Below are 25,450 nucleotides of genomic sequence, written 5' to 3'. Positions count from 1 at the left end.
TATTTTGGGTAAACTGATGTAGTAAGACACGGTATAGGAACTAGCTGCATAGCAGAGAACAGTCTTTTAAGTCCACAGCCATCTGCCCATTGCCATTTCAAAAATATCTAATGATACTGTTTCTCATTTGATTTTGCTAGGAACACGTCTTGCCTTTTCTAGTAAAATAGACACTCCCCAAATTTTGGTGAACCTCAGCTGTGTTACAATTTTCACTCATCGTTTTGAGTTCTTTGCTACAGCACTGATTGGTTGCACTGTCATAATACAGTCTCATTTTTTACCCCAGAACTGATTTTGGGGAAGATGGTCCCAAAACACTGTGTAATATATTCTACAGTTGTCCAAGCCCAGTTTAAATATACCATTACCATTGAATTCCATGGAAAGAGTCAGAGCACATGTTTAGCTTTAACCTTTTTTAGCTTTGATCCTCACTCTCTCTCTTTCTCTCCAGTATTTGGGTAACAGTGCAAGCAGCCAGCAAAGAAAAACTAAATAACTCAAACAATCGGGCACTGCCACACCTTTCTTTTGTAAGTTTATGCTTGATGATTCATAAAAGGAATGTCTACGTCAAAATGAAAAACTTCCTGGTTTTGATAGAGTGTGAAAATCCCTATCTGAACTCTGGAGTTGAGGGCAACTGCAGTACTCTAGCTACTGCAATTGTTAAGAAATGGGGATACTCAGAGAAAGTAGCACTACCTCTTAAAAAGAATGGCTAAATCTTGGCCCAAAAGATATTATGAATTATGACCACACCCTGAGGGATGAAAGGATAATTCTAGTTTTAAAATAAGAATCACTGCACAGTCTTAATGCAGTGTTAACTGCTGAGCTGTAGAGACTACTAAATCTCTCAGTACACCATTTTACTTTAGTATTTTGCTATTCACTTTTAAGGATGTAACTTTTTTGCAGAAGATTAAAGAAGTTAAGTCTTGTTTGTTCTAATTCAAGGCAAGCTGCAAATCACAGCAAATCCTTTTTAATAGTGATTAACTTCAGTCCAGTTTTAAACAAATGTTTATGTATGGTTGCAGTTCTGCATAAAGGCTAAAAGCAAAAAAGATACTCTTAAAAATGCAGAATATAAGATTGCTAGACAAATTTTGAATCATGTGATTAAATTCTTAAAGAAAAACGAGGAAGACAACCATAGATAAACAACCATAGATAAAGCTGTAAAATGTCTTCAAACTTGTTTTCCACCCAAGTAAAAATACAATCTTTAAGAAAGGACACAACAGGTTTACATTTTCTGACTTCTGAAACCCAAAAATGACAAGTCATTATGACACTTGTGCTGTTATACACATGAGAAGTGCTGTCACAGCTATTAGAACTAAAGTAATCTCATGTAATTGTGCTTAAAAACAATAATCCAAGGAAAATAACTGCCACTCTGATGGACAATCTAACTGAAAGCCTTTCTTTCTTAAACTACTAAATAGTAGAAGGCAGTGATTTTAGTGACCTTGAGGCAAAGCATAGTTGGGGAAAAAAAGCAATTGAAGTTCAAAAGAAAGTAGTTTGCCTGTAGAAATATCTATATAGAAGCATTAGCACTTAAACTGGCCAGATGCTATAAAAAGCAAACAGACTTGAAGTAATCTTTGTGCACAATACAACAATTCCATCGTTTTATTGGACTAAATAAACACTGAGTATAAAACCATTTTTGTGGCATAGTAATTGAATGTGGAATGCATCTTGGAGGGGCAGACATTTTATTACATCAAGACTGATAGAGCATTGTCAAAAAAATCAAATTCACTCATAGTAATCAAAATTGCTTGAACATAATATGAACTATGGAAATTGATAATGTGACTCAAGCACTATACTACGGAGCTACAGAGCAGCCTTCAATACCACAGTTTACAGAACAGTCTTGCAAAGCAAAAGTTAAAAAAATCAAATGTATCTGAATGTGAGGAGCTGAAAGTCCTTTCTTCTGGATTGATATGTACAAGTAAAGGATAGTCTAGAAAGAGAATTAGCCATATGCTCCGTAAGGAGCTATGAGCTTTCAACAAGACAATTACCATAACATAAGCTTTCAGAAGAGTCATCATAATGAACAGCTTAAAAGTTTCTAAGTTAAAAAAATGAAAAACAAAATTTTGAATGTTTTTATCAAAAGACTGAACACTTTGTTTCATTTCCTAGAACCTAGGAAAAAAACAATACTGATATGTTGACCCTCTACTTGTTCATCTCCCAAGCCAAGACTATTCAAACACCATACTTACCGATAAAATTCTTCTTAAGGTACTTAAAAGGAATGTTGAGGAATGAAGCATTCTGCATGAATACAGACTAAAATGGTAAAATAACTAGTGAAGTGATAAATGTTACTAAAATTTTACTAAATGAATTTTATAATTTATTTATGAGTCCACATAAGCAACATAGGATGTCTAAGCTAGTAATTTTTCACTGAATGAACGTGTTAGGTAGTGATAAAAGAAACCATGATTGTGTTTAAAAACCACACCAAGTACTTTTTTCTTCCCAGAGATGCTTGTTTAGACAAAAACAGAAACAAAGCAAGCTAACAGAGCTTTATAATAGTCATACAATACAGACAATTTCTTTCAAATAATCTTCATTAGATAAATCTGAATCTAGCACGTTCCTTATTTTCACTAGTGGGCTGCTGCAGAACAAAGAGTTCTGTCTGAAGTGACCTTTCACATACTGCCAAGCGAGTATTCCAATTCAGAATCATTACTTATATCACTGGCATTTTCCTAATACACTTTTTTTTATTCCTGTACATTGCCACTTCATTTTCTTACATTTTTCAGTAATTCATTATACAAAGGATGAATGTGTATGCACATTTAGAGAACTGTTTCCATAGCAAGTAAAGTGTTCCATAAAGGAGGAAGGAAGCAGCCAGTTCTCCATTTTAGAATCAAGATCATTAAGATACTAAAAGCCAGAAGATAAAGGAGCTCCATTTGAAAGTATTTCACCATTCAACACCACGATTTTACTACAAAGATTCATTTTATAACTATTTACTCTTATCACCACCTATCAAACAGTGACTCAGGCACTAAGTCTCTAAGAATTGCTCAAAGTATTCCCCAGCAATTAATCACTAATAATAAACAAGGATTTGCACACTTCAAGGAGACTGAATGCTATTAAGACTCAGTCTAACATTTTAAACAAAACTCCAGAGCTTAGATCATAGATTAGCTCATACTTTTTTACTACTGCAACTAAGTTACATCTAGAAAATTACATAGTAATTACATGTATTTACATCACTAATTACTCCAAGTCCTTTATAATTTTTTTCAGAAGTTGCAAAGTCTCATTAAACTTTTTAAACAAATTAGCTGCACAGACAGACCACACAACTACAATACAGAATGACTATTTGCCATTTCTAGTCTTTACGAAATAAGATAATGGAAACATGCCAAGTAAGACACTTTACTTGAAGCAGTGACTTGGATTTTTACTCAAGTCCTTTATCTCAAAATGATCCCTTAAATACAGGGACTACACGCCAGGTACTTGCTCATTTAAGATTGAAATATTTCAAATTGCAAGAGGTAATGAAATACAATAGCACAGGGCTTCTGTTCATCTGATTAAATTGAGATGAATCACTATACGATATATCCCGTAGATGTAAAACAAATGTTTGATACTTCCTACTTGCCAGTCTGAAGTTAAATCAGGTCCGTCTAAGCTTCAGATATCTTTCCAAAACAAAGATCTTAGGTAAATTACAACAGGTTTTTGTGCCTAGTCTAATTGATCTTTGTAGATTGTATTTCTTAAATTGTATTTCCTAAACATCACTCAGGCTCAACTTCTCCAGTCAGTGACATAATAAATCAAAATTACTATACTCCACAGTTTGACAGTCATGGCCACTTTAAATTCATAAGGAATTTACGAAGAGAGCAAGCCACAAAGAAGATAAGGAAAGTGCTTAAACAGAACAGCAATAGCTCTTCAAGCAGCCATTTAGACATTTGAAAAACTAATCTGTACAGGATTACATTGCCAAGACACAGTGAAGATTCACACTCTGGTAGAGTCCCAGAGCTTCAGTCTGGTTTTCATTCTGCTGTTGAATTTGAGAACTAAGAACAGGAAAAAGCACAGAGGTTACTCAGCAAAAAAAAAGTCTACCTTTACTGGCAATTTCTCCAATAAAAGAGGTATTTAAGGAACTGGAACTTGAACTTACTACACAAGCTTTTTATGACATACTAGACAGAAACCAAAAAGTGGCCTTACACCATTAGTCAGAGTGTTTATGTTAACGCATGGGTCCAGTAAGCTTACTTGTTTGAAATCAAATAAACAAATTTCATGTTTAGTCAAGAATTTTTGCTGTGTATCTATATCTATTCAAGAAGTACAAAACAAACAGACTTTGCAAATGCTCCACTAGCTACTTAGTGTATTTGTACAGATATGCTTTAAGTAGTTTAGGAGATTAAACTCGCTTGTTAAAGCGATTTACAGTCCAAGTGAACTTCTACAGGTGGCTGAACAGGAAGATTATGGTAATTCCAGGTTAGCTAGAAAGGTTAACAACCCATACAAACCAAGAAGCAAGGAACATGGTTGGGATGCAGCTTCATTTCTGGTGTGCTACAGGCTTTCAAAGAAGTTGTAGGCAGCAACCAAGCTTTAAGTGTCCAGTTTTAAGTGTCAGGTAAGTCTGCATGTCTAATGGATGCATCCCTCAGTGCTTCAGTGGAAGGATAACAGACCATGGACAAACAAATCAAAGTTAGAGGTTCAGACTAGATAAATGCTCATGAGGATGGTTATGCTTTGAAACAACTTTCCCAGAGATCATAAAGTCTGTTGCTGAAGGTTTAAGAGCAGAAGGCCACATGAAGGCCTGAGCAACCTTGTATGACCTTGCTTGGAGAAGGATATTAAGCTTGACAACCTAAGAACCCTTTCATCCGAATTTTATAATCCTAAACTAGTTAAACCCAGTTTTAATTTGTACCAATCCTTACTATGATAAATTAAAACAAGCCTTTAACACAGCAACTACTAGAATACACGTTTTCACTGACATTTGAAAACAAGTTTATACAGGATGGCACACATGAAGATTCATTCTCAAAAGCATACACCAACAACATAAGATGCCCAAATATATTTATTGGTCTCTTAAAAAGTATGTTACTCTTTAGAAAAAAGACAGCTTAGGAAGTTTCAATGCAGATTAGAGTACATCCAGTCTGGCACATACTTCATGCAATGTTTAAACATCAGTACCATCAGACCAAACAAGATAAGACTTCTGAAGCCAGTAGCAATAAGATACCAGGACAGAAGAAACCTTTAAAATTTAAAAGGAGCTTCAAAGCCTTTCAGCCAAGCAGAGCCAGAGTTCCAGAATATATTCAAGAACTGTCGTCTCTCTACTCCTTTTGATTTTCATTTGCTGCCAGAAATGCATATGAGTTATAATAAGGAAACTTGAGCACAGAGAGCTACAAACTGGTAAGCCAGTTCACCAGCCCTGAGTAGTCAGAAGAGTGCAGCACTGTTCTAAAATTGAAAAAAGGTAGAGCTTTGTGTTTGATAGGCTAGAAAGAAATAGTTTAACTGGTTCTTTGATGACATCTCTCCTTCTCTCAGTATTCAGAACCATCTCCAGGCAGAAGAAAAGAAGCAAGTTGATTATCACAGGACAGTAAGTTATTTACTTTATGCACTCTTGCTAAAGTTTTAAGTGTTAGTGCATGAAAAGGTTTCTGGACATTTCTAGGTGTGCATATGGGTGAAATTACCATAACTATAGTTGTGTCAGAAGTACAACTGTATTCATTAATGTGTTTCACAGGTAAAGTAATAGCTGAAAATATTCTGCTTTAATTAGCTGGAGATGCATTTTTGTTATCATCTTTAACCATGCCTTTCCCATTAAATACAGTCGTTTATCCATCTTGTTCTTACTCTGTGGTAAAAGCAGTCTACTCCACTCAATCCTGGTGAACCCACTAAGGATGATATCTCCTGTCTGTCATTGTCCACTTCAAGATTTCTGGAATGTCTCGATCCAGGAGAACTAGCAATGAGACAGACCCTCATGGTGGGGATAATAAATAAGGACAGGTGTGTAGGTGAGAAATCAGGCTAAAGTGGGACATTACTGGTGACAAAGGAGAAGTATTCAGAAAAGGTGCAAGTGTCTGTTCAGCTAAAACCATGAGTGAGTCCTATTTGGAATGTACCATATGTTCTAGAAGGAAAGTAGACACTGAATGTAACTTTATTCCTTTTTCAGGAGTGTAACCAATACCTTATGTTCTCAGGTAAGAAACTAATCAGACTTAGACGCAGCCACTCAAGCAAGTGGAGTGACAGTTCACAAGTTCCAGGCTAAACAAGAATATGTAAATGCCCACATGAATCACCTGTTCAGATAATACCAGACACCCCATATGGATTGTCACAATGCAGCACCATAGCAGCAGTTTAATTTAAAGAACAGTCTTGCTGCTCATTCCATCACATTTGCTGAACAGTGGTAGCATTAGCAGCACTGTGATTTACTCTCCGCTTTCAATGGGTCTAGGTCCAGTTTTGGTTTCCCCACATCATTCTCTTCATTAGGAAAGGTTTTATAGTTGGCAAGGATGTTTTCCACCAAGAATCGAGCAGCTTCATCTATGTTGATGTTGTCCTAAAAATATTGAAAGCAAAGAAGTCAGTCTTATTTTAAGAAGGGTCATACATTCCTAGTAGAAGCTGTCCAAATACAAACTTCTCTGCAGTCACCAGCATGATGCAAACACCTTAGATGCATGAGGTTATGGCTCAAACACTTGTTCTTCTGCAAAAATCAGTAAGAAAGGTTTGATACAAAGGTAATTCACCCATATTACATATAGAATACTTTGACTCTAATCTAGTGTGCTGTCTGGGAATAAGCTTCATCTACATTTGGAAGAGTCACAAGTGCTGAATTGGATTTTTGCATCAGGAAAGACAGATGGTTACAGTGCTCATAGTAGTGAGACACCTTCTAGGGTCTTTTCCTGTTTCTGCTGCAGTTTGGATTTTATCATTTTTCGAAAAAGGACCTTTCGAATCAGCCTGAAACGCAGCTAAATCTGGGTGCCTCATCTAGCTACTCTACATTTTCTTACGCATGCTTTGAAAAGTAACTTAATTTACACTCCAAAGAAGTCATATATGTAGGATACCTAGAGTTGTATTTCAGCCTGGTGCCTCAGTTGCTGTGTACTTTCCTTATTTTAAGGCAATCAGGAGAAGACTTATTCCTCTTACAGAACTTTTAAGGAAAAGCATCTGTGCATCATGCCAGAAATGGCTATTGCTTACAAGATAACACTGTGCCAGTTTGTCAGCAGCAGCTAAAGGAAGTGGGCAAAACAAGGAAAGAGAGGGACCTTGAGGTTTAGCTTACAATGTAAAGGAGTTATCAGCCAGACCAGTAACTTGGTCTGCCAGACACATTGTCTTCATCTAGAAAGAAACCTTACATTTCAAGCAATCAGGTTTTAAACTGTTGGATTTCACTTCCAACTAAGCTACTGCAAGTTTATATGTACATTGACCAAATTGGCAGACAAAAACCAATATAAAACATTACTCATTTATTTGAATAAAGCAGCTATCTTAAGTTGCTACACTGAGCAATTTGCTTTTCCCTAGTTCAGTCTTGCTACTGCCTGATAAAATAGAAGAGTAGTTTAGTAACATTATCATCAGGGTGGGTAGTAGCAAGTGAGCAAATAGCTTGTTCACTTCTGAAGTCTTACCACTTCCTTCATGCAACAGGAAAGAAAAGCTGCAATATGAAAACCAGCACCTAAAGATAACTTGCCTTTTTTTTCAGTAGTTCAATCAGTAGAACTAACATCTACTGAATGATACTGATCCTGACACACACAAGATCAAAGCAGCTTATTGAACTTGGTTAATTAAGGCTTCCAGTTAGTTTTAAAGCTGAGTTTACAGTGCAATTCTCATCTAATCCGTATATGTTGGAAGTTTTCTGTAGCTGTAAGCTATCCTGCACACCATATCTAATTTTTGTGGAACATAGTCACATCCTATATCTTAGTTTTCTTCCCCTCATGGCATTAGAAGAGATGAACATAACCGATACTTACCAGTTAAAACATCTTTATTTATGCTTACCTTGGCAGATGTTTCAAACCACCCAACAAAGCCACCTTCCCTGCAGAACTGGTCCATTTGAGAGGGATTCTGGCTGCCATCTTTCTTCTGGTCGCACTTGTTTGCAAGAAGAACAGCAGGGATGGGGCTACCATTGGGAAGTAATACTTTACTGTCCAAATCATGCTTCCATTTTGAAACAGCTTCAAAAGTGGAGCCTCTTGTGACATCAAACACCACAAATGCACCAACTGCCTCTTTGTAGTATACTCTTGTCATATTTCCAAAACGCTCCTGGCCTGAAAAGAAGGGAGTAGCAGTAGTTATATTTTTAGCATAAGCTGTAGTGAATATAAGTAGACTTCTGTACCAGGTTAGTATACATCAGTTTAGCATTTCGCTCTAATAGCCTAGTCTCTTCCATCCTGTGGAAGCTGATTACAACAGGGCCATTATGTACATCATACATGACAAGCCAGATGCTAAAAGTCTGCAACTCCAGCTACCACTTAAACTTTTAAATCTTATTTGTTAAATAGTGATTTTAGGCATTACCTCTCAAAGAGCACTATCAGCACAACTAGACAGAAGTTATTTCCACAAAAGACATTTCTGCATGATTTAGATAAACCTAGTCACTTCAGATACAAATTTAAGCAAACCCAGAGGCTTTAACAGGGGGACAGATGTAGCTTTCTACAAGCTCTGAAGCCTAATACCCTTCAGTGGATCTTCTGAAGGAATCACCTGCATTATATATTTTTTCCTTAGGGACAAGCTTAGACAGAGCTACTTTAATAGTTCTAAGCTAAACTTCTCATCTTTGACTTTGCCTTTCAAGTCAAAGACCTTCTCTGTAATAGTTTCCAACTATAGGAATCCTACCGCAGTCCCAGGATTTGGTGCAAGGTGACCAGAATAGTTCAAGTACAATTGAACTTAATAAAAATCTGGATGAAAGCCAATGTCCAGTACTAAAAAACCCTTTTCTTCATAAATACAGCTCTTGTAGTCAGTATGCTTGAGATGTAGACTTAAAATACAGCTCAGCTTTTCTTCTGTTTGAAAAGTCACACTATGTTTATACTTGAGTGAGCAAAACAGTATCAAGTGTGAGCATATCACTTGGAAGTTTGGGCTACTAAAATGATTTTCTGCTTTGTTTAGAAGTCTCCACCGGGAAAAGTGATCCTTGCACTATGCCACTTAATACACTGTAAAACTACTTTAGCCGTTAGCATTTAGTTCACATGCAGTTTTAGAACAAAGTTAGGATTTTAATTGGGAACATTGCTGTCCTTTGTTTATAAACATTTCAGTCTGTCTTTGATTACCAAGGACAGTTACCAGAAGAACTGGGTATTATCTTCTCACAAAGAACCAGAAATCACTAAGTAAAAGAACTTGACAAGTTCTGCTGCTCAACGTGATGCTTTCCTAGCTCAATTGCTTCGTTTTCATGTCAGTACTTCAGATTAGCTCATTCTTTACAGAGATTTTCAGAAGAGACAGACAAAGCATCTGCTAGAAATGCCTGAAACCAGCAGTAGCCACAAGCAGTAGCTTCCATAGAACCGTGAAGTTGTAGAAAGGATTTTTTTTTCCTAACTGTTCAACTTTTAAAGTATGATGCTGCATAAAGCAGCATCACTAGCTGACACTGAGGAGGAGAACAAGTTACACGACTTTCTTACTACCAGCAGAGTATCCCATGTGAGAACAAGGAACACGCAGAAGGGGAAAGATGAACCAAGCCTGCATCTCAAACTGTCACTGAAAGATGCACATTCATTACACACTGTTTAGGAAACTTGTACACAAACAACTTGTTGCCTTTCAAGCACAAGAGAAAGCCTGGAAAGGCATAGCTAGGTAAATTTGGTATCATCACCAATTCCTGTTACGCAGGCATGTTTCCCTGCTAAAGTGCTAAATGCTAGAGGGCTAAATCCTGTCTTCAGTTCAGGAAGCATATTCCTCTGCACCAGAGGATGGGCTCACAAAACAAAAAGCATTCTCTGCATATTCTTCTATAATTCAAATTTGCATGACAGCAAACAAGAAGACACACAGCAGTGTAGTATTACAGATTAATGCCTTTTATAGATCAAATACTCCAGTCTGAAAGCTGCTCTTTTCTGAAGTAGCCCCAGCTCCAAAACAGTTCACTACAGAGCTGCCCTCCCCTCTGGAATTTGCATATGCTATGCTGTCAGACCTGCATACTAGCTTATGACTGCTCTTTCATCTGTTTCAAAGTCCTATAAGGATGGATAGGATCTTCCTATTCCATAGACAAACAATAACACACGGCCTGCCTAAAAGATAATTTTTCCTGTGTTAACAGGTATGTGTCATGAGTCAGGAAGAGAGTTCAGTATAAACCAGGTAGACTTCCTGTACAATTCTGTTACCGCTGACAATGCGCAGGCTTTAGCCTGAGCCTCTTGTATTTGCAAGTTTAACAGGAATTTGACACAAAACAAGTGCTTTTTTGCTTGCAGAAAACAAGCTATAGAACACTACAAGTCTGAACATCATTCTCTATGAGAGATATTCCTATATAAGCTATTAAAACTGATTTTACTTAAATTTTGCCATGCTCAGTTCAGTCAGGGATTTCTCATTTCCTAAGTCCAGCAGGATTTTTGCTGTAGTAATCTTACACTGTGAGAACAATGTTGGCAGTACAGAAAGAGGATCATACCCACAGAGGGGAAAAGGCTAGAAGTGATCAGACAAAACTAGGCTTAAAGCCTCTAGTGCACAGAGTTGCAGAAGGAAAAGGACAGGAATGTAACTGCTTGCTTAGCACGGTGCTACAGAGAGGACATTAGAGGATAAGTCATGCTGATAGGTCTGTCATTTTGCTGTTATCCTGGTGGTAGCACTGAGGTATCCTTTCTGTTTCAGGGGTTCAGACTAAGCTGCAGGACAGTCATGGGGATCTGAGGTTTTATTTGGGGGTACTTCCATTTATATGTAAGTAGCTGTGTGCAATGCAGAGTTCTGCATTCTCTAACCACAAAGTTTTTACATCTAAATGACTCAGCACGCATTCTCACCATATTTTCCAGTAATTGCAACAGCATCAAGTGAAATAATTGCATAACGTCCTGCACTGGGATCTAATACAGTTCCCTACAGCAGCATCACAGGAATGAAGTTTAGTTTAAACCTGCATCAGACCTTGGGAGCTACTCTTGCTTCCCAGTTTACATCAAAACAGACCTAAAGCATAGCTAGCTACATGAAAAAAGTTAGAGCCTGGTCTGATATCTGAAGCTTTCTGTCCTTTACTTGACTACAAGAGATAAAGTTATCACCATAAGATTCAGGAAGTGCCAGCCTTGCCTTGAAGTATATTTTTACAAGTTTCTACAGCAATCTTTCCCAGTGCAAGGAATATACAAGGGTGTCCTGTTTATCACAGCAGCGTGACTTATTGTGGCAGTTCTTGCTTTTAGTTAGTGGGAGATGCCCTGCATTCCTACCATTACTGGAAGTCTTAATTCCTGCTTATGAGATGAAAATTGAGACTAGAAAAAGCATGTTAAATGTGCAAGTGACTGATAGATATGCATGGTATTGGACATGTCTGGTTCCTCCAGAAAAATTCTCCCATACCTTAAGAGTTAATAGTGGTTAATATGAACAGGAACCTACTCACTGACAGGAAAGTGGCCTATCTAGAAGTTTCCCTCAGCTGTTTTCTACTAGGAAAGGAAATGTTCACCTCTGTCAATATCAGAAGTACAGCACAAGTTCCCCTACCTTGTAAGATCTAGTCTTAGTCTATTAAGAAGCCACACTACTCTGAGAAACCACAGCTTTGTTACTTGCATTTAAACCATTTTCTTGGCACAAGCACTACTGCTGGAGAGAGTCTCAGCTCTCTCAGACAAAACTAATTCTGACATACTCCAAGAACTATCATTAATGAGGAAGGAAGAGATGACCACAGGTTATAAAAGCCTGACAAGTAGAAGAATGATGAAACAGTTTCTCTTGCTGAAGAGATCTTTGACAGGCTAATCAGCTTAATGGATGGCCAGAACTCAAAATTTGATTTTAAACAAGTCTGGCAGTTCCACATCAAATAATCCTAGACTGGAGAAGCAGGCTAAAGTCACCCAAAAGTAAACACAACTAGATGAAAAGTTTTATTTCAGACTAACAGCAAACAACTTTGAGGACCACTGCAATGAGCTTTGCAGTTTTTCCCCTGGACACAGTCATACTGATTTGTCAGAATTCCAGCATATAGTCAAAGCCCTCAGTTTATGAATAAGGCCAAGCAGCTGTTTCAGCATTCAGCTCAGTGTCCAGTTAGTTTAAAAGGCAGTTTAAGTAGTAAAGGAACATACCACACAAGAAATCTTTAATCTATAAAACCAAGCCAAGAAATATCCAGCAATACTATAGTAGCAAAGAAAGTAAGAGACCTAGTAAATCAAATTAGGCGAGTTCAAGAAGCCTAGAAGTAGAATCCTGCAGAGGTCTTCCTGTTATTCTGCTTTTCTGTCAACAGGTGAATCTCAACTACAGTACTATATATACACACTATATCACAGGATGCTTAATTAAATCATAATGAACAGTTGTAATTGATCAATGTTAGTCTGGGAATACTTTAATGTTCTCCTTCCCTTGTGAGAAGGGTTATCAAAGACCAGGTATTCACCATGACCATCGACAGTCAATAGGAGTCATGCCAAAATTCAAGAAGTTCAGGAACGGTCACTAATGGCAGCCTGGTGAAAGAACTCAACTGTCTTGGCTGATGATCTGAACAGCAGGGTAAGACCCCATGCAGGTACAGAGAATTCTGGTTTCTCTCACCACAGAGAGAAGAGAAGGAAACTTATGGTCAATGTTTAGCAAGTTAACAGATTTGGAAATACATAAGTATCTCAAAGTTGATACATGCTTCCTCCAAAACAGAGAAGTCCAGTGCAAGCCATAAGCAAAGCCCTCTAAGTAATGATTCTGCTCCACTGTCAGCATTTATCAGTGTTACAGTAGTTAGCAACAACATAGCCTGAAGTCTGTGAGGACACTAAGAGGGGTACCTGCAGGGGCACTGTAGAACATCTAAATGCAAGTTTAAGACAACTTTTACTGAGGAAAAAAGCTGGCACTGAACTATTGTGATATAAAGAGCGTAAACACATCGGGCTACACTGCAGTCCATATGCGATGTTTTGTGTACATGCATAAACAATAGACCACTGAAAATAAATACTTTTGAAGTAGAAAAATAAGTAACCTCTAATGAACTATTCAAGTTTTAACCCAGAGTTCTGTAAACATTTAGGATAGACTCAGACTGGCACTATGCTCAGGTTTTGGTACCTGTCTCCCTTGGGGAAGTCCTAGGTCCTTTATAATGCACTAAGCATCTCAGATTTAGATCAAGAATATCCATTTCACTTCCTAGGTAGCCACTACATTTTGAATGTCTGATGGTCCTACAGCTAGGTGTTTGACACCAGATAATAAATAGCCCGGATTGCCCCATTCTCCAGACATTTAATGTACATTTTAGCACCATGGGGTTCAGGTATGAGCTGACTGGGGCTGCTTTTTAGTGAGATATACCGATGTTACTTGCAAGCCACCACTGCTGCTGGTATTTCCCCCACCCACCCCCTGAGCCAGGACAGCTTGTCCCAGAACTGTCTTACCCAATTAGACTGGATCTGTTATTCAGCAGGAAGTAGGTTAACCAAACCACTATCAATATTACAGGACATGCTCAAGTGACTGCCTGCTTTTTCACATGGGCAGCAGCTGTAGATTGAGAAAGAGACAGAGAGACTCCGGGATAGCCAGTACTAGATGTCTTCCTGTTCCTCATCCTTACCCACATAAGCTATCAGTGCAAGACTGTCAAGTGTTTAAACTACAGAGGTGTTGAGCAAGATCAGTAGCATAGCAGGTATTAGGAACCTGTAGGAGTTGCAAAAGGCACATCAAGCTTCACTCTTACTTTTCACCACTGTGAAAGTAATACTTGGTATTTGTGGTTCTGATGACAAATGCCAAGAGGTTAAAAAGGCAAGAACATGAATATGACATTTTCCTGTATTAGACAGCACTAGAAATAGTTCCACTGCAGCTCTGGCGGTTGAGTAAAGAAAAGAAGTCTCAGATAATTTAAGTGAATTGGTAGTGTCCTTTCTTACTAAGGGTGGTATGGGAAAGATAATGACCACTGGATGGACAACTTACTGACAATAAGTGTCCCACACCCTTCAGAGAAAGGCTTTTCACTGAAAAAAAGCCAGTTAATCCCTACTTGACTGACTCCCACTTCACTATAAGAGATGACCTTTGGTACTCTGGTTATGTTTACATTAGAAAGCAGGGAAGTGCAATAAAACCAATTCTGTTGAGTGAGACAGTATTGAGACCTGCCATCCACACTGTACTGTACACTACAGGTACAGTATGTACGAGAGAGTTGTTCTAGACTATTTGTGGTCATTGAAGTAACTGATAAATGACAGCTCAGGTGAAGCAGTGTCCTGACTGCTTAGATCAGGACTTGAAGCACTTTCACGGGTTCTTAGAAGTCACTGTTTCATTCTTTAACAGAACGAAGTAGCTTGCTCTAAAGTTTCATTGCACAGCACAGCCAGAATCTGAACTAGTCGTTTATTTGTTAGTCTTTCCATTTGAAAATTCAGGTAGCTAGTCTCACCGATTTTGCTGTTTGTTATTTCTACACCTCAGGATAAAGTCGGACCAATGCAACAGCAGAATCACCTAGGTGCAAGCACTCAGAAGCTGGATACCTGATTTCTATCAGTAAAAACTGACAACATCTGCCATCCTGATAGATGGGGAAAGCACACCATTCTTTTCTACAAAGAAAAAGCTTGTATGTAGGAGGAACTTTCTTCAAGAACCTGCACAGCTCACAGGGAGGTTTACAGTAAGACTGAAACTTTTCTTTGCTGCCTGTAGCCTTAGGCTAATCCAGTGATTTAAGACTGCCTAAACTAGCTTTAACAGCTTAATATCTTGTAATCTAAGATTACCTCCTCTAAGCTTAGAGAAGATGCACTTGCAATTCAGCTAGCTTCATCCAGAATCAAGTCTACTATAGGTAAGAGACCGACAGTCCTGTTCATACAGGAAAATTTCACAGGTTAGTTTTCACTTGTTCTGCTTGCAGTTTTGACAAATTGAGAAGTTCCTGACGAAGCAGTAGATTTCTGATCCATAGAAGAGTATAGTTCAACCAAACTAAATAATTTCTAACTAAACAGATACAACATGTATAGAAAAAACTCCTTGCATTAGAATTCACACAAAGTTGACAATCAGTGCCGGTAACAGCATGAACAGGTAGTTCCAATTTTGTTCTAAAAAGTCTTAAAACAAGTCACCTGCCAGAGTTAAACTACTTCATGCCCAACACCCCCGATCCATCTCCTTCAGTGCACTGCCACACAGCCAGAGCTGTACTGTGTACTTAGTGATGCTGCATGGCACTGTGGCATTTCACAACACAAGAGAACAATTCTAAAGTCAGTTTGTCTCGAGATCAACTTTATCACGAGACTGAAAAAATTTTAATCTCTAAAACAGTCAGTGTGTCATGGCACATTGTGTGCCACTGGAATTTTATATCAAGTAGCTGCCACTTTGCTCTGCCCAGCACTCTAGTCTGGGAGCACTCAAAGAACAAGTTCCCATAGCTTTAACAGTGACACTCAAAGGCTTCTTTAAAAATACTTTTTGAAAAGCTGCCAAGATCCACACAATAAGGAATATTGGTTTGCACTTACTGCTAATCTAGAAGCTATCCCTACTGAAAGGGTGTTAGGGTTTTTCTAGCCCGAGTTAAGATGTTTATTTCTAAACAAGGTCCATAAAGCCCTGAAATCCTACAATTCTTCAAAGCAACACACCACCACATCTACCTTTGTTCTGCATCTCTGTAGCTAGGTGACAACTTGAAATGTTGAATATTTTACCACAGGCAGCTTGAGAAGCATGTTGCACTCCGCAGTCACTGCTTATTGCCATTCATACTAGCTTTAACACCTGCAAGAACCTCAAGGAATTATTACTATGCTTCCATAGGAAAATTAACAAGTTTCCTTACTGCAAATCACTTCCTTTTGACCTGGCATGTCACACATCAGAACTTCCAGTCTGAGTATTTGGAGGGAACAGCCTGCAAAGACAGATCAATAATCGCTGCTGAAGGTAAATATTTCCAGCAGCTCTGAAATTGAATCCCAGCTTCCTCACTCACTACTGAAGAGAAGAAACTTATTTTATACAGCATGTTGGAGACTTTTGAGCCAGGCTGCTAAGATTACCTGTCTTATGAAATACAGGTAAGAAAATAATCAGTTTTGAACAACCCCTGTACAGCACTTGTCTGCTCAAATTGTGCTTGTGTACATGCACTTCAGTGACACCCAATCGCAGTGTGCACATAAAGAGAACCAAACTGGTAAAAAGCCAAGTGGAGATGAGTAAGTAAGGCAAAATTACTGAGATTCTGAGCTGGAATACTAATGCAAAGCAAGTTGATAAAGGTCAGTCTCCATTCATGTAAGCTCCATACATTAAGAGAAAAGTGTATATTAAATGTGGTCTATACTGGTTTCTCTCTGAAGGGTAATATACTTATCAAGTAACTTCATTTCTTACTACCTGAGCTAGTAAGACTGGAATGGCAAGAATTCAGACATTTGCCTCAAAAAAGCTTGATGATCAAAGTAAGTTAATGGATTTCTGCACAGATTTCTAGTTTGTTTTATGACTTGACCCAGAAGTTAGTTATGTCGCGTGACATATGCTATTCTTCCTCATATCTGTCTTCCCTTCCCCCTTTTAATGGGCCCATCCATCCTTTGCTCCTGTACCACAGTGCTACAGAAGTATTTTTATGACCTTGTAAAAAAAAAAAAAAAGTAAGCCTTCTGAGCAACTGCTATAAAATACAAGCCTTATCCATTTCAGAATAAGGCTGAAGCACCATTTAATCCATTGTGATTAGAAGCTCAATTACTAAGTGATGCTTTCATTGTGAATAGAAATTAAGAGTGATTGCAAAAAAAATCAATACAGTAATCTTTCCTTTAAAGGTGTACTAGATCAGATAGCCCCATTACCTTTAGGACACCCGGAAAAGCCTATGAAGAAATTCTAAGCTTATTTCCAAGATACTGAAAGAACATCAAGTCTACCACTTAAATGAAACAACTTTGATTGTGCAAGGTACGACTGTCCAGTTACCATACTAAAACTGCCTAACACTAACTTCAAGACTGCACTATTTCCCATGTGCCTGTGAAATTCCTACTTTTAAACTACCAGCACAAAGGGTTTTAACAAGTTTAGTTTAGGACAACATACACAGTGCTGGGTGTTGCTGTATGATGTAGTACTAAGCATAAGAACCTTCAGCAGTCCGCACTGGTAGGACAAGGAAATTGCTTTATCAGCCAGACAACCAACCATAGCTTGCTGGAGAGCATCTGATAAGCAACTACTTAAACAGAAGAATTCTAAGGAAGAAAGCATGTTGACATGCAGAATCTGTAGACCATGGAGAATCTTTTCACATCTGTGGTGCCCAGGGATGTCTGAAGGCTGAAGACACACCAAAAAAACAAGTTTAACATGTTTAGCAGTTACTTGGACCACTTAGCTGAAGAGTTCCAAGTACAGCAAGTCATTCTCCAGTGAAAGTTCATAAACCCAATCCTGCTGTTCCAGAAGAGTCACAGGAAAGGACACCCACACAAGATTTCCCACAGTAGGGTGGTTTCTGGAAGGAAATACATAGCACGTCTTCAGTTGTTTCTTGTCTCTACTGCCTCCAAGACAGCATTTCAAAAAGCTTTCAAGATGAGCAGGCCTACTTACCCGCCACCTTTGCTAGTCCTGCAAGTTTTCAGCCAACATCATTAAGTAATTCTTCTCCTATGAAATGTACGTTTGTGTGTGTGCATGCAAGAAGCATTCAGAGATCAGTCCCAGGTCTTTCAGATCTTTTTTGTCAGTCTGAACTTGATCACATGAGGGTCTGACCCTGACTGGGAGTTTTCTGACCTGCCTCAGCTGTCACCAGAGGGATAGTGCTCCCACCTCCATCACCAGATAAACCAGAAAACAGCTTAAAATCATTTGCCATTTTTTGAAATAAAGCTCTGACCTCCAAGTTTTGCATTCATTTCTGATACTGCTATTTATATGCACATTTTCCACTCTTCCTTTTCAATTGCACTCAGTAGATTTGAGTATTAAGAGTGAGGAAAAGCACAGATGTGGGCATGTTATGCCTACACTCTCCAGCCTCCACCCTATGCTCACCTATTCTAGGCACACAACTAGGCAATTTCTTCACGGTTTCTTTGCAGGAGCTGCCACTTCAATCCCTATGCGGACCTTCAAAACATGTTGTGGGTAAGGACAAGTTGTTACAAGACTACCACCTCTGTCCTGGTTCCAGTTAGGACAGAGTTAAGTAGCTCATAGTAGCTGGTAGGGTGCTATGTTTTGGATTAGGATGAGAAGAGCGCTGATAACATGCTGATGTTTTAATTGTTGCAGAGCAGTGTTTACACCAGGCCAAGGACTTTTCGGCTTCTTGCTCTGTCCTGCCAGCGAGCAGGCTGGGGGTGCAGCAGGAGCTGGGAGGGGACAGACCCAGGGCAGCTGACCCAAACTGGCCAAAGGGGTATTCCATACCATCTGACCTCATGCTAAACAATATATAGGGGTGGCTGGCCGGGGTGGGGGGGGCCGCCTGCTCGGGAATAGGCTGGGCATCGGTCAGCGGGTGGTGAGCAATTGCATTGTGCATCACTTGTTTTCTTACACATTATTATTGTTAATACTATTACCATTATCACTATTATTATTATTATTGTTATTATTATTCTCCTGTCTTAATAAACTGTCTTTATCTCAACTCACAGGCTTCACTTTCCTGTTTCTCTCCCCCATCCCAGAGAGGGAGGGGGGAGGGTGAGCGAACGGCTGTGTGGTGTTTAGCTGCCAGCCGGGTTAAACCACAACAACCTCCTAGCTCTATGCCTCCAACAGACCTCTCTGAGAAATAATTGCAGTATGCCTCTCTGGCACAGAATTAGGTACATATAGGAAGAAGTTTCCTTGTTACCCCCATGGGCTTTCAGGGATGCATCAACACCACTTAAGGCTTCCTTGGACCTCATTTAAAAAAAAACTACAGTTAATAACAGAAGAAACAAGTTGTGCCCTGGTACATTGAAGCAGCTTGACAGTCTTCAGGCACCTCAGCAGCACAAGTACAGACTGAAAATGAAATAAAGTACACAGCTGCTTGAAGCTAGAATATTTTTCACATGGAAGCACACTATCTCACATACCCAAACAACCTGGATGTCTTTGAAACTCAGCCAACAAAACATGCAACAGTTCAAAGTTATTGTCCACAGAAAGCGCATAGCTACTAAGAAGCACACTGCCTCTCCAGCGAGACCTTCTTCCTCTGGGACAGAAAAGATTATCAGGTACAGCCTCACACTCTTGTATCTAAGCCAAAAGGCTTGCATTTTGCTTTGTCTCGCTTTGCAAATCCTCACTTTAGTTTTTCTACTTTGAAATATGTTTGAGCATTCTCCTTCTCTTCTACCACATCCGTTGCTTCCTGCACTCACTTTTCCCATTTCTCATAGTTTCCTATAGATGTGAGCAAGTTAAACGCCTGAATAAATTGAAGGCTTAATATCTACTTGCATACCTAAGATCCATTTGTCTTTATGGAAAAAAGGGTTATTCCAGGTCTTCCTCAACTTTAGTATTTGAGGAAGATGCTTCATCCAATATCTCCATCTTCTTCAGGACGGGTTTACATTCTAACAAGATAGAGTTCAGATCTTTTCAAGAAGTCAGACAGGAGTTTAATAATAAATCTGCATGCTACAAGTCTTATCCATCAGCTCTTGAAAGCTTTTGCATCACATGCTTAGAATACCTAAACACAACTGTTCCTTTTCTGTTTGGCCCATTCCACAGCCACAATCTCAGTCAGAGCAATACTTCATTTTTAAACATTGATGAAGAAATTTTAACCAAGTCCTGGAAGAAGGGTACTATTGCAAAATTAATGCAGAATGCCTCACTCAAAGCTTTCAAATTTGTCTACCAGTTGTCATTTGTGACATTTTTCAGGGGAAGCCAAACTCAAGTGGTCATCTTTGACTTACCACTATTACCCTCTAGAGAGTTGCATGTTTGTACAGTCTGGTATGAGTGACAATGCTGCTCTTACTAGCTCAAATCAAAAGTTTGATTGATTCAGGGAAGTCCTTACAGTGTTCTTTCAATCATATTTGAAAGTTTCATCAATACACTATATTCACATCCTACACTGCATTGTGGTCAGTGTACTGATGAAGAGAGCATGCCTGTCAAGTATGAATCTCTAGTGTATTGAGATGGACTAAAACACACTCCCCTATCATTAAGATGCCTTTGATTTTTATCTCTTTACCACAATGACTCACTCCTATCTCCTACTTATTTCACCAGTTATTTATGTCTTTTGAAGAACGAGGTTAACCATTTAACACTTCCAGAATTTATCCTGGAAGAGAAACTTATCATAGCTTCACATGCTGAGATAAAAAACAAGAGTAATGCCCAAGGGCAGCTAAGGTTTAGAAGTTTTGCTCTGTACAGACATGCATATATATAATCTGTTCAGCTTCTTTCAGAATACTTCATACAGCAAACAAGATTATTTGACATTGACTAATCAGTCTCTCAAGCCTTTTCACCTCCATTGTTCAAAAAGCTACAGCCTGTACCTATGTAACTAAAATGCTTGAGTATTTATTGAATACGTAAATATACACACAACAGTTCCCTTCTTCCCCCTTCACTATTTGCACTGCGCCTGCCCCCCCCACCCCCACCCTTGATTTTGCATTACTTTGTACCCTACAATAGGAAGGTTATTCTCACCAGAAAAAAAAAAATTGGCAATGTAACACTGTCATGGCCTATTAGGTAATTATATGGATTTATGACTAAAAACCTGCACTAGCACAAGAAATTGAAGTCATTCATGAACCTGCTGCATTGCAATATACAGCGCAACATTCATCAGTTTGATGTTTGGCTACATTCACACCAGAAGCCAGCACAGTATCTGCATTATAATCTTCAGCTGATGGATTGAGCTACATGGTTAGTTTTTAATCATTGATTTAGTGACACAACCTTAGATTGCAGCACATGGCTCTTTGAAGAAAGCTTTTTATGATGGACTTTAAGTACAAGCTTTGATCTAGTGAAAAAATAACATGCTTTACTATGTTCAAGGGTTTGACTTGAATTCAGAAGCCTTTTTAAAGGCATCAAAATCCATTCAGAGCGCCAGCATCACATTGCTTGCAGGGAAGTCACATGTAGTGTTACTTACCATAAGATTTAGATCCCTTCAAGAGATCTAAAGCTGTTTGTCAGCACACACCAGAAGATAGTTATCTATGTGAGCTGTTGAAAGCCAGAAGACAGTTGGGCTAATGAGTTAAGAGGGAATGATTATCACATGCTCAGATACTTCACTACACACTTTAATAAAATGCTTTAGGGAACATATGCTGGGACTATGTAGAAGCCATCTTCAACCCAGTTCTCTGTAACTAATAACTTTTACATAAGCCTCATCCTCAGGTATTTAGTGTTTAGAAAGATTCATGAAGTAAAGAAAACTGCAGAACACCTTTCCAGCTCAATTACAGTAGCAGTAGTATCCATGATGGTTTCATGGTATTAATAAAATCCTTTTTATTTTAGTTTTAACAGGAGTCTGAACTATTGCTCTCATACTAGCTGAGCACAGCCCAATCAAATATCACTAGAAATACAATTACTTCTGTTCTTGGTCTCTTTTTTTCCCTACTGGAGAAGGGCTCCCAGCCCCTTGGAAACAGAACAGCCTAAGCCACCAGATTCAGCAGAAGAATTTGGATTGCAAATTGCAAGATTGTTGTATTTACCTTCGTTTTTACAAGGGAAAGGCTAGTGAGGAGATTCATATGAAAGCATGTATCAAACTGTAAGATTGGGGAAACATTGCCCATTTAGTTTAGTAGGGCATCATCTGCAGTAGGCCTGGAATTGTTATGAATAATATACAAACAGTGACAGGAGAATAAGGGAATTACTGTTCACTTTATTGGCAATATTAGCACAAGCCTCTACAGATTTATCAACAACTCCAAGATACAGTAAGGGCAATAATCAAGAGTGAAAAAAAAGTCTTCTAGGTCTTGAAATTAATGCATGGCTATATTATTAGAAGTTCCCATAATATAAAATACTTTTTTTTTTTTTTACAAGTACAGCTAAGTTTCTGCTTAGCCTGTTGAAACAGGTTGCTTTGGCAGATCACCAGTCTGCCTGTGTCTCAGAAACCAAGGGTTAAGGAGAAGTTAAACAGAAGTGTGGCAGCCTGCCAAACACCAAGACCCTGAATAGCCTTCCCTCTCTTATCTTCACAACCCCAGACTTGCTAAATTACAGCCAGAGTGTTGTAGCAGCTTGCACCAATACTGCCAATTGACTGGGGAAAAAAAAGGTTGAAAACTGATTCGAAAAGAGAACCTATCAGGAGAGAAACCCTGCCAGTATTTCCCTTGCTCTCCAAAACAAGAATTAAAAAATATTTCAGTTTGCCCTAGAGCAGAAAGATCTATGGTCTGTTTCAGCATACTGCAGCAAGAAGCAGATTTTTTAGTCTGAGGAATTCTATGTGAAGTGTTTTAAGACAGAGGTACAGCAGCTTTGTGTTACCCTTCCTGTTTCATGAACTTCCACTTAACAAAGGAGAGAGATCACAGAAACAGTAACTACCAGTTGTTATCCCAGTATCCTCCAACCTAAGGTTTAAAAACAGTAATTGAAGTTAAAAGCCTACTTGTTTTCATATCCAAGGAAACAGTCTGAAGATGGTGGAAAGGGAAGAAGAGAGCTGCAGGTTAATACCCAGGCCACACACAAAGCCAGAAATGTGGTGCAAACTTGAGATGATTAACAAGTTGAGGACATGGGCTTCTTATGAGACCACAGCAAAATAAAGTTTACTGCGTCATTTAATACCTCAGCATAAGCAGTTAAGCAAGATATGTATAGTGTTTGATTCTCTAAGACACGTGTTAGAGAACAGTTCTTAGTTATACATAAGAAAGGAATGCTGTGCTGTTTGAGAAAGCCCACAGTGCTTTTCTGCCTCTGTGTGCTCAGAGTATCTTTCTGATACACAAACCCACAATCTGAGTGCAGAACTAAGCACGACACAAGTCCCCTTCGCTCACCCCATGCTGCGGGGACACAAGTTGCATTGAAATTAAGTGGATGGCTCCAAACAACCAAAGTTTGAGCATGCCTTATGTGAGGCCAGTACTAGCTATGTGAGCACCTTGAGCCCGTAAGGCGTGCTGGCTGAGCACAGCCTGCCTGGAGGAGATATGTATTTCCTCTGGAAGCATTGTGGAGCAGGGGCCACAAGCAAGCTGAAGCAGTGAGCAGCTGGAGCTGAGGCCAGGCAGTAATCAGCAAGCAGAGCAGAGCACAGCAGCTTTTTGAGGACAGCTGCAACAGCCCAGGACAAGCCAAGAGCCACTGACACCAGCTGGCAAAGGCACACACAGCCTGTGGGAAGCCAAACACTAACCTCCCCGACGGAGGCCTCACTCTGCTCAAGCCTCAAAGGCAGACAGGAGTGGCTGAATGCAGCAGGGAAGGAGAACAAACAAAAAGCCAGGCTTGAGAGCGCCCCATCCCTCACCTGCGATGTCCCAGAGCTGCAGCCGCACCAGGGTCTTGCTGTCCCAGTTGATGACTTTAAGCGCGAAGTCCACCCCGATGGTCGCCCGGTAGTGCTGGGAGAAGAGCTGGTGCACGTACCGCTTGATGATGCTGGTCTTGCCCACGCCCAGCTCCCCGATCACCAGCACCTTGAAGAGGTGCTCCCGGCACTCCGCCGCCCCGGCCACCGGCCCCTCCCCGCCGGCCATCCCCGCCGCCTGCCTTGCCTCGGCCCGGCTCTGCTCAGCCCCAAAACTTTGCTGGCCGAGGTCTCGCCTCCAAGCAGCACTGCCCGCCGGGCCAGCCCGCGCCGGGCGGCAGAGGGGAGGCCTTAACCACCTGACTGCAGTCACAGGACGCGGAAACTCCGCGCTTATAAATGCCCGGGGAGGGAAGAGGCGGGCGGTGGGGAGGAGCGGCCGGGACGGGCCCCGGGAGAGGCGGTGGCTGGGGTCGCGGTGCTACAGCCCCGTGCCTGTCCGGCCCGGGGCCCCAGCGAGCACCACCAAGTAGCTGCGGTTCCCTCCCGCTCCCAAACTAATCCCGCCTCGTTTCGTCCTCGGTCTGGCTCTGGCCTTTCACGAGCCGCACCAGGCCAAGCAGTAAATGGGCACGCACGGCCCTGGAAGTCAGCAGCAAGTGGGGTGTCTGTCCTGCGGAGTGTCTGGTGCCACGTCTGCAGATTGCACGTGCTGGGAAAGAACAGCAGCAATAACAACAAAATAAATAACAAACAAACAAACAAATCATCTTTGGTGTCTTGGAGCCACAGCATCCATCCCGGCCCCAAGAGAGGCAGCTGGGTGGCTCGGTCTCGGTGTCACAGCCGCTCCCCGACACCTGCGGCTGTCCGGGCACCAGTAGGCTTGGGATGTCACCAGCGGGGTTAAAATCCCTGGCAGCTGATCTGGCAAATAATCATCCGTTCACCCTGCTTCTCTGCAGCTTTACTGCGTACACTGATTCCTTTGCCATGCTTTCAGCTGGTGGCTTGAGTGAGACAAACCTGGCTTCCTCAGCTGGCCTGGAGCACGCTCACTTCGTTGTCACACAAAGGTGATGCATGGAGTATAAATGGAAGCAGGTGGAGAAGCTGGCAAAATGAGGCAAAATAGTTAGAGTTCTTGAGCAACATTTGTATTTAGAGGTTTTGGTCTAAATTTATTAATTTAAGCTGTCATGCTCTATTAACCTCGAGACAATTGCTTTAATTAGAATTTATTTTCCAGCAGCAGCAATAACATCATCATATAAACCAAGGACAGATTGGTACTCAAAAATGGGATTTTTTTTTTTTATTTTTTTTTTCCAGTGGAGGTTGGCATGGAGTAGCATAGGTTCTCCAGCAAGAGTTGGGATAGACAAGAAACATAGTCATTAGTTAGGAGGTTGGTGGTGAATGCAGGAGATGATACTTCAGGTACACACAACTTAACTAACCAGCATGGGTTCTGGTAAA

At 40.0% G+C, this 25,450-nt stretch overlaps 1 protein-coding gene across 1 annotated transcript; it reads right to left on the bottom strand.

Annotated features, from left to right (window-relative positions):
- Window positions 1–5,143: 5,143 nt before the first annotated feature.
- On the bottom strand, window positions 5,144–24,360 carry RAB32 (RAB32, member RAS oncogene family). The gene is made up of 3 exons (XM_013178337.3): window positions 23,972–24,360; window positions 8,179–8,456; window positions 5,144–6,694 (listed from the first exon to the last, which is right to left on the bottom strand). The coding sequence occupies exons 1-3, from the start codon at window positions 24,198–24,200 to the stop codon at window positions 6,545–6,547; spliced, it is 657 nt and encodes a 218-aa protein (XP_013033791.1). The 5' UTR covers window positions 24,201–24,360; the 3' UTR covers window positions 5,144–6,544.
- Window positions 24,361–25,450: the final 1,090 nt, after the last annotated feature.

This window comes from Anser cygnoides, chromosome 3 (genome assembly GCF_040182565.1).
Source record: "Anser cygnoides isolate HZ-2024a breed goose chromosome 3, Taihu_goose_T2T_genome, whole genome shotgun sequence".
Taxonomy (NCBI): Eukaryota; Metazoa; Chordata; class Aves; order Anseriformes; family Anatidae; genus Anser; species Anser cygnoides.
This window is presented reverse-complemented; position numbering and strand designations above follow the sequence as displayed.

What these genes read in the sequence shown, in the direction of transcription:
- RAB32 (XM_013178337.3), bottom strand. Translation starts at nt 24,200, where the DNA reads ATGGCCGGCGGGGAGGGGCCGGTGGCCGGGGCGGCGGAGTGCCGGGAG. An exon ending in GCAGCTCTGGGACATCGCAG is followed by an intron (nt 8,457 to 23,971) that starts GTGAGGGATGGG and finishes CCTTCTTTTCAG; the next exon opens with GCCAGGAGCGTTTTGGAAAT. An exon ending in GGTTTGAAACATCTGCCAAG is followed by an intron (nt 6,695 to 8,178) that starts GTAAGCATAAAT and finishes CAATATTTTTAG; the next exon opens with GACAACATCAACATAGATGA.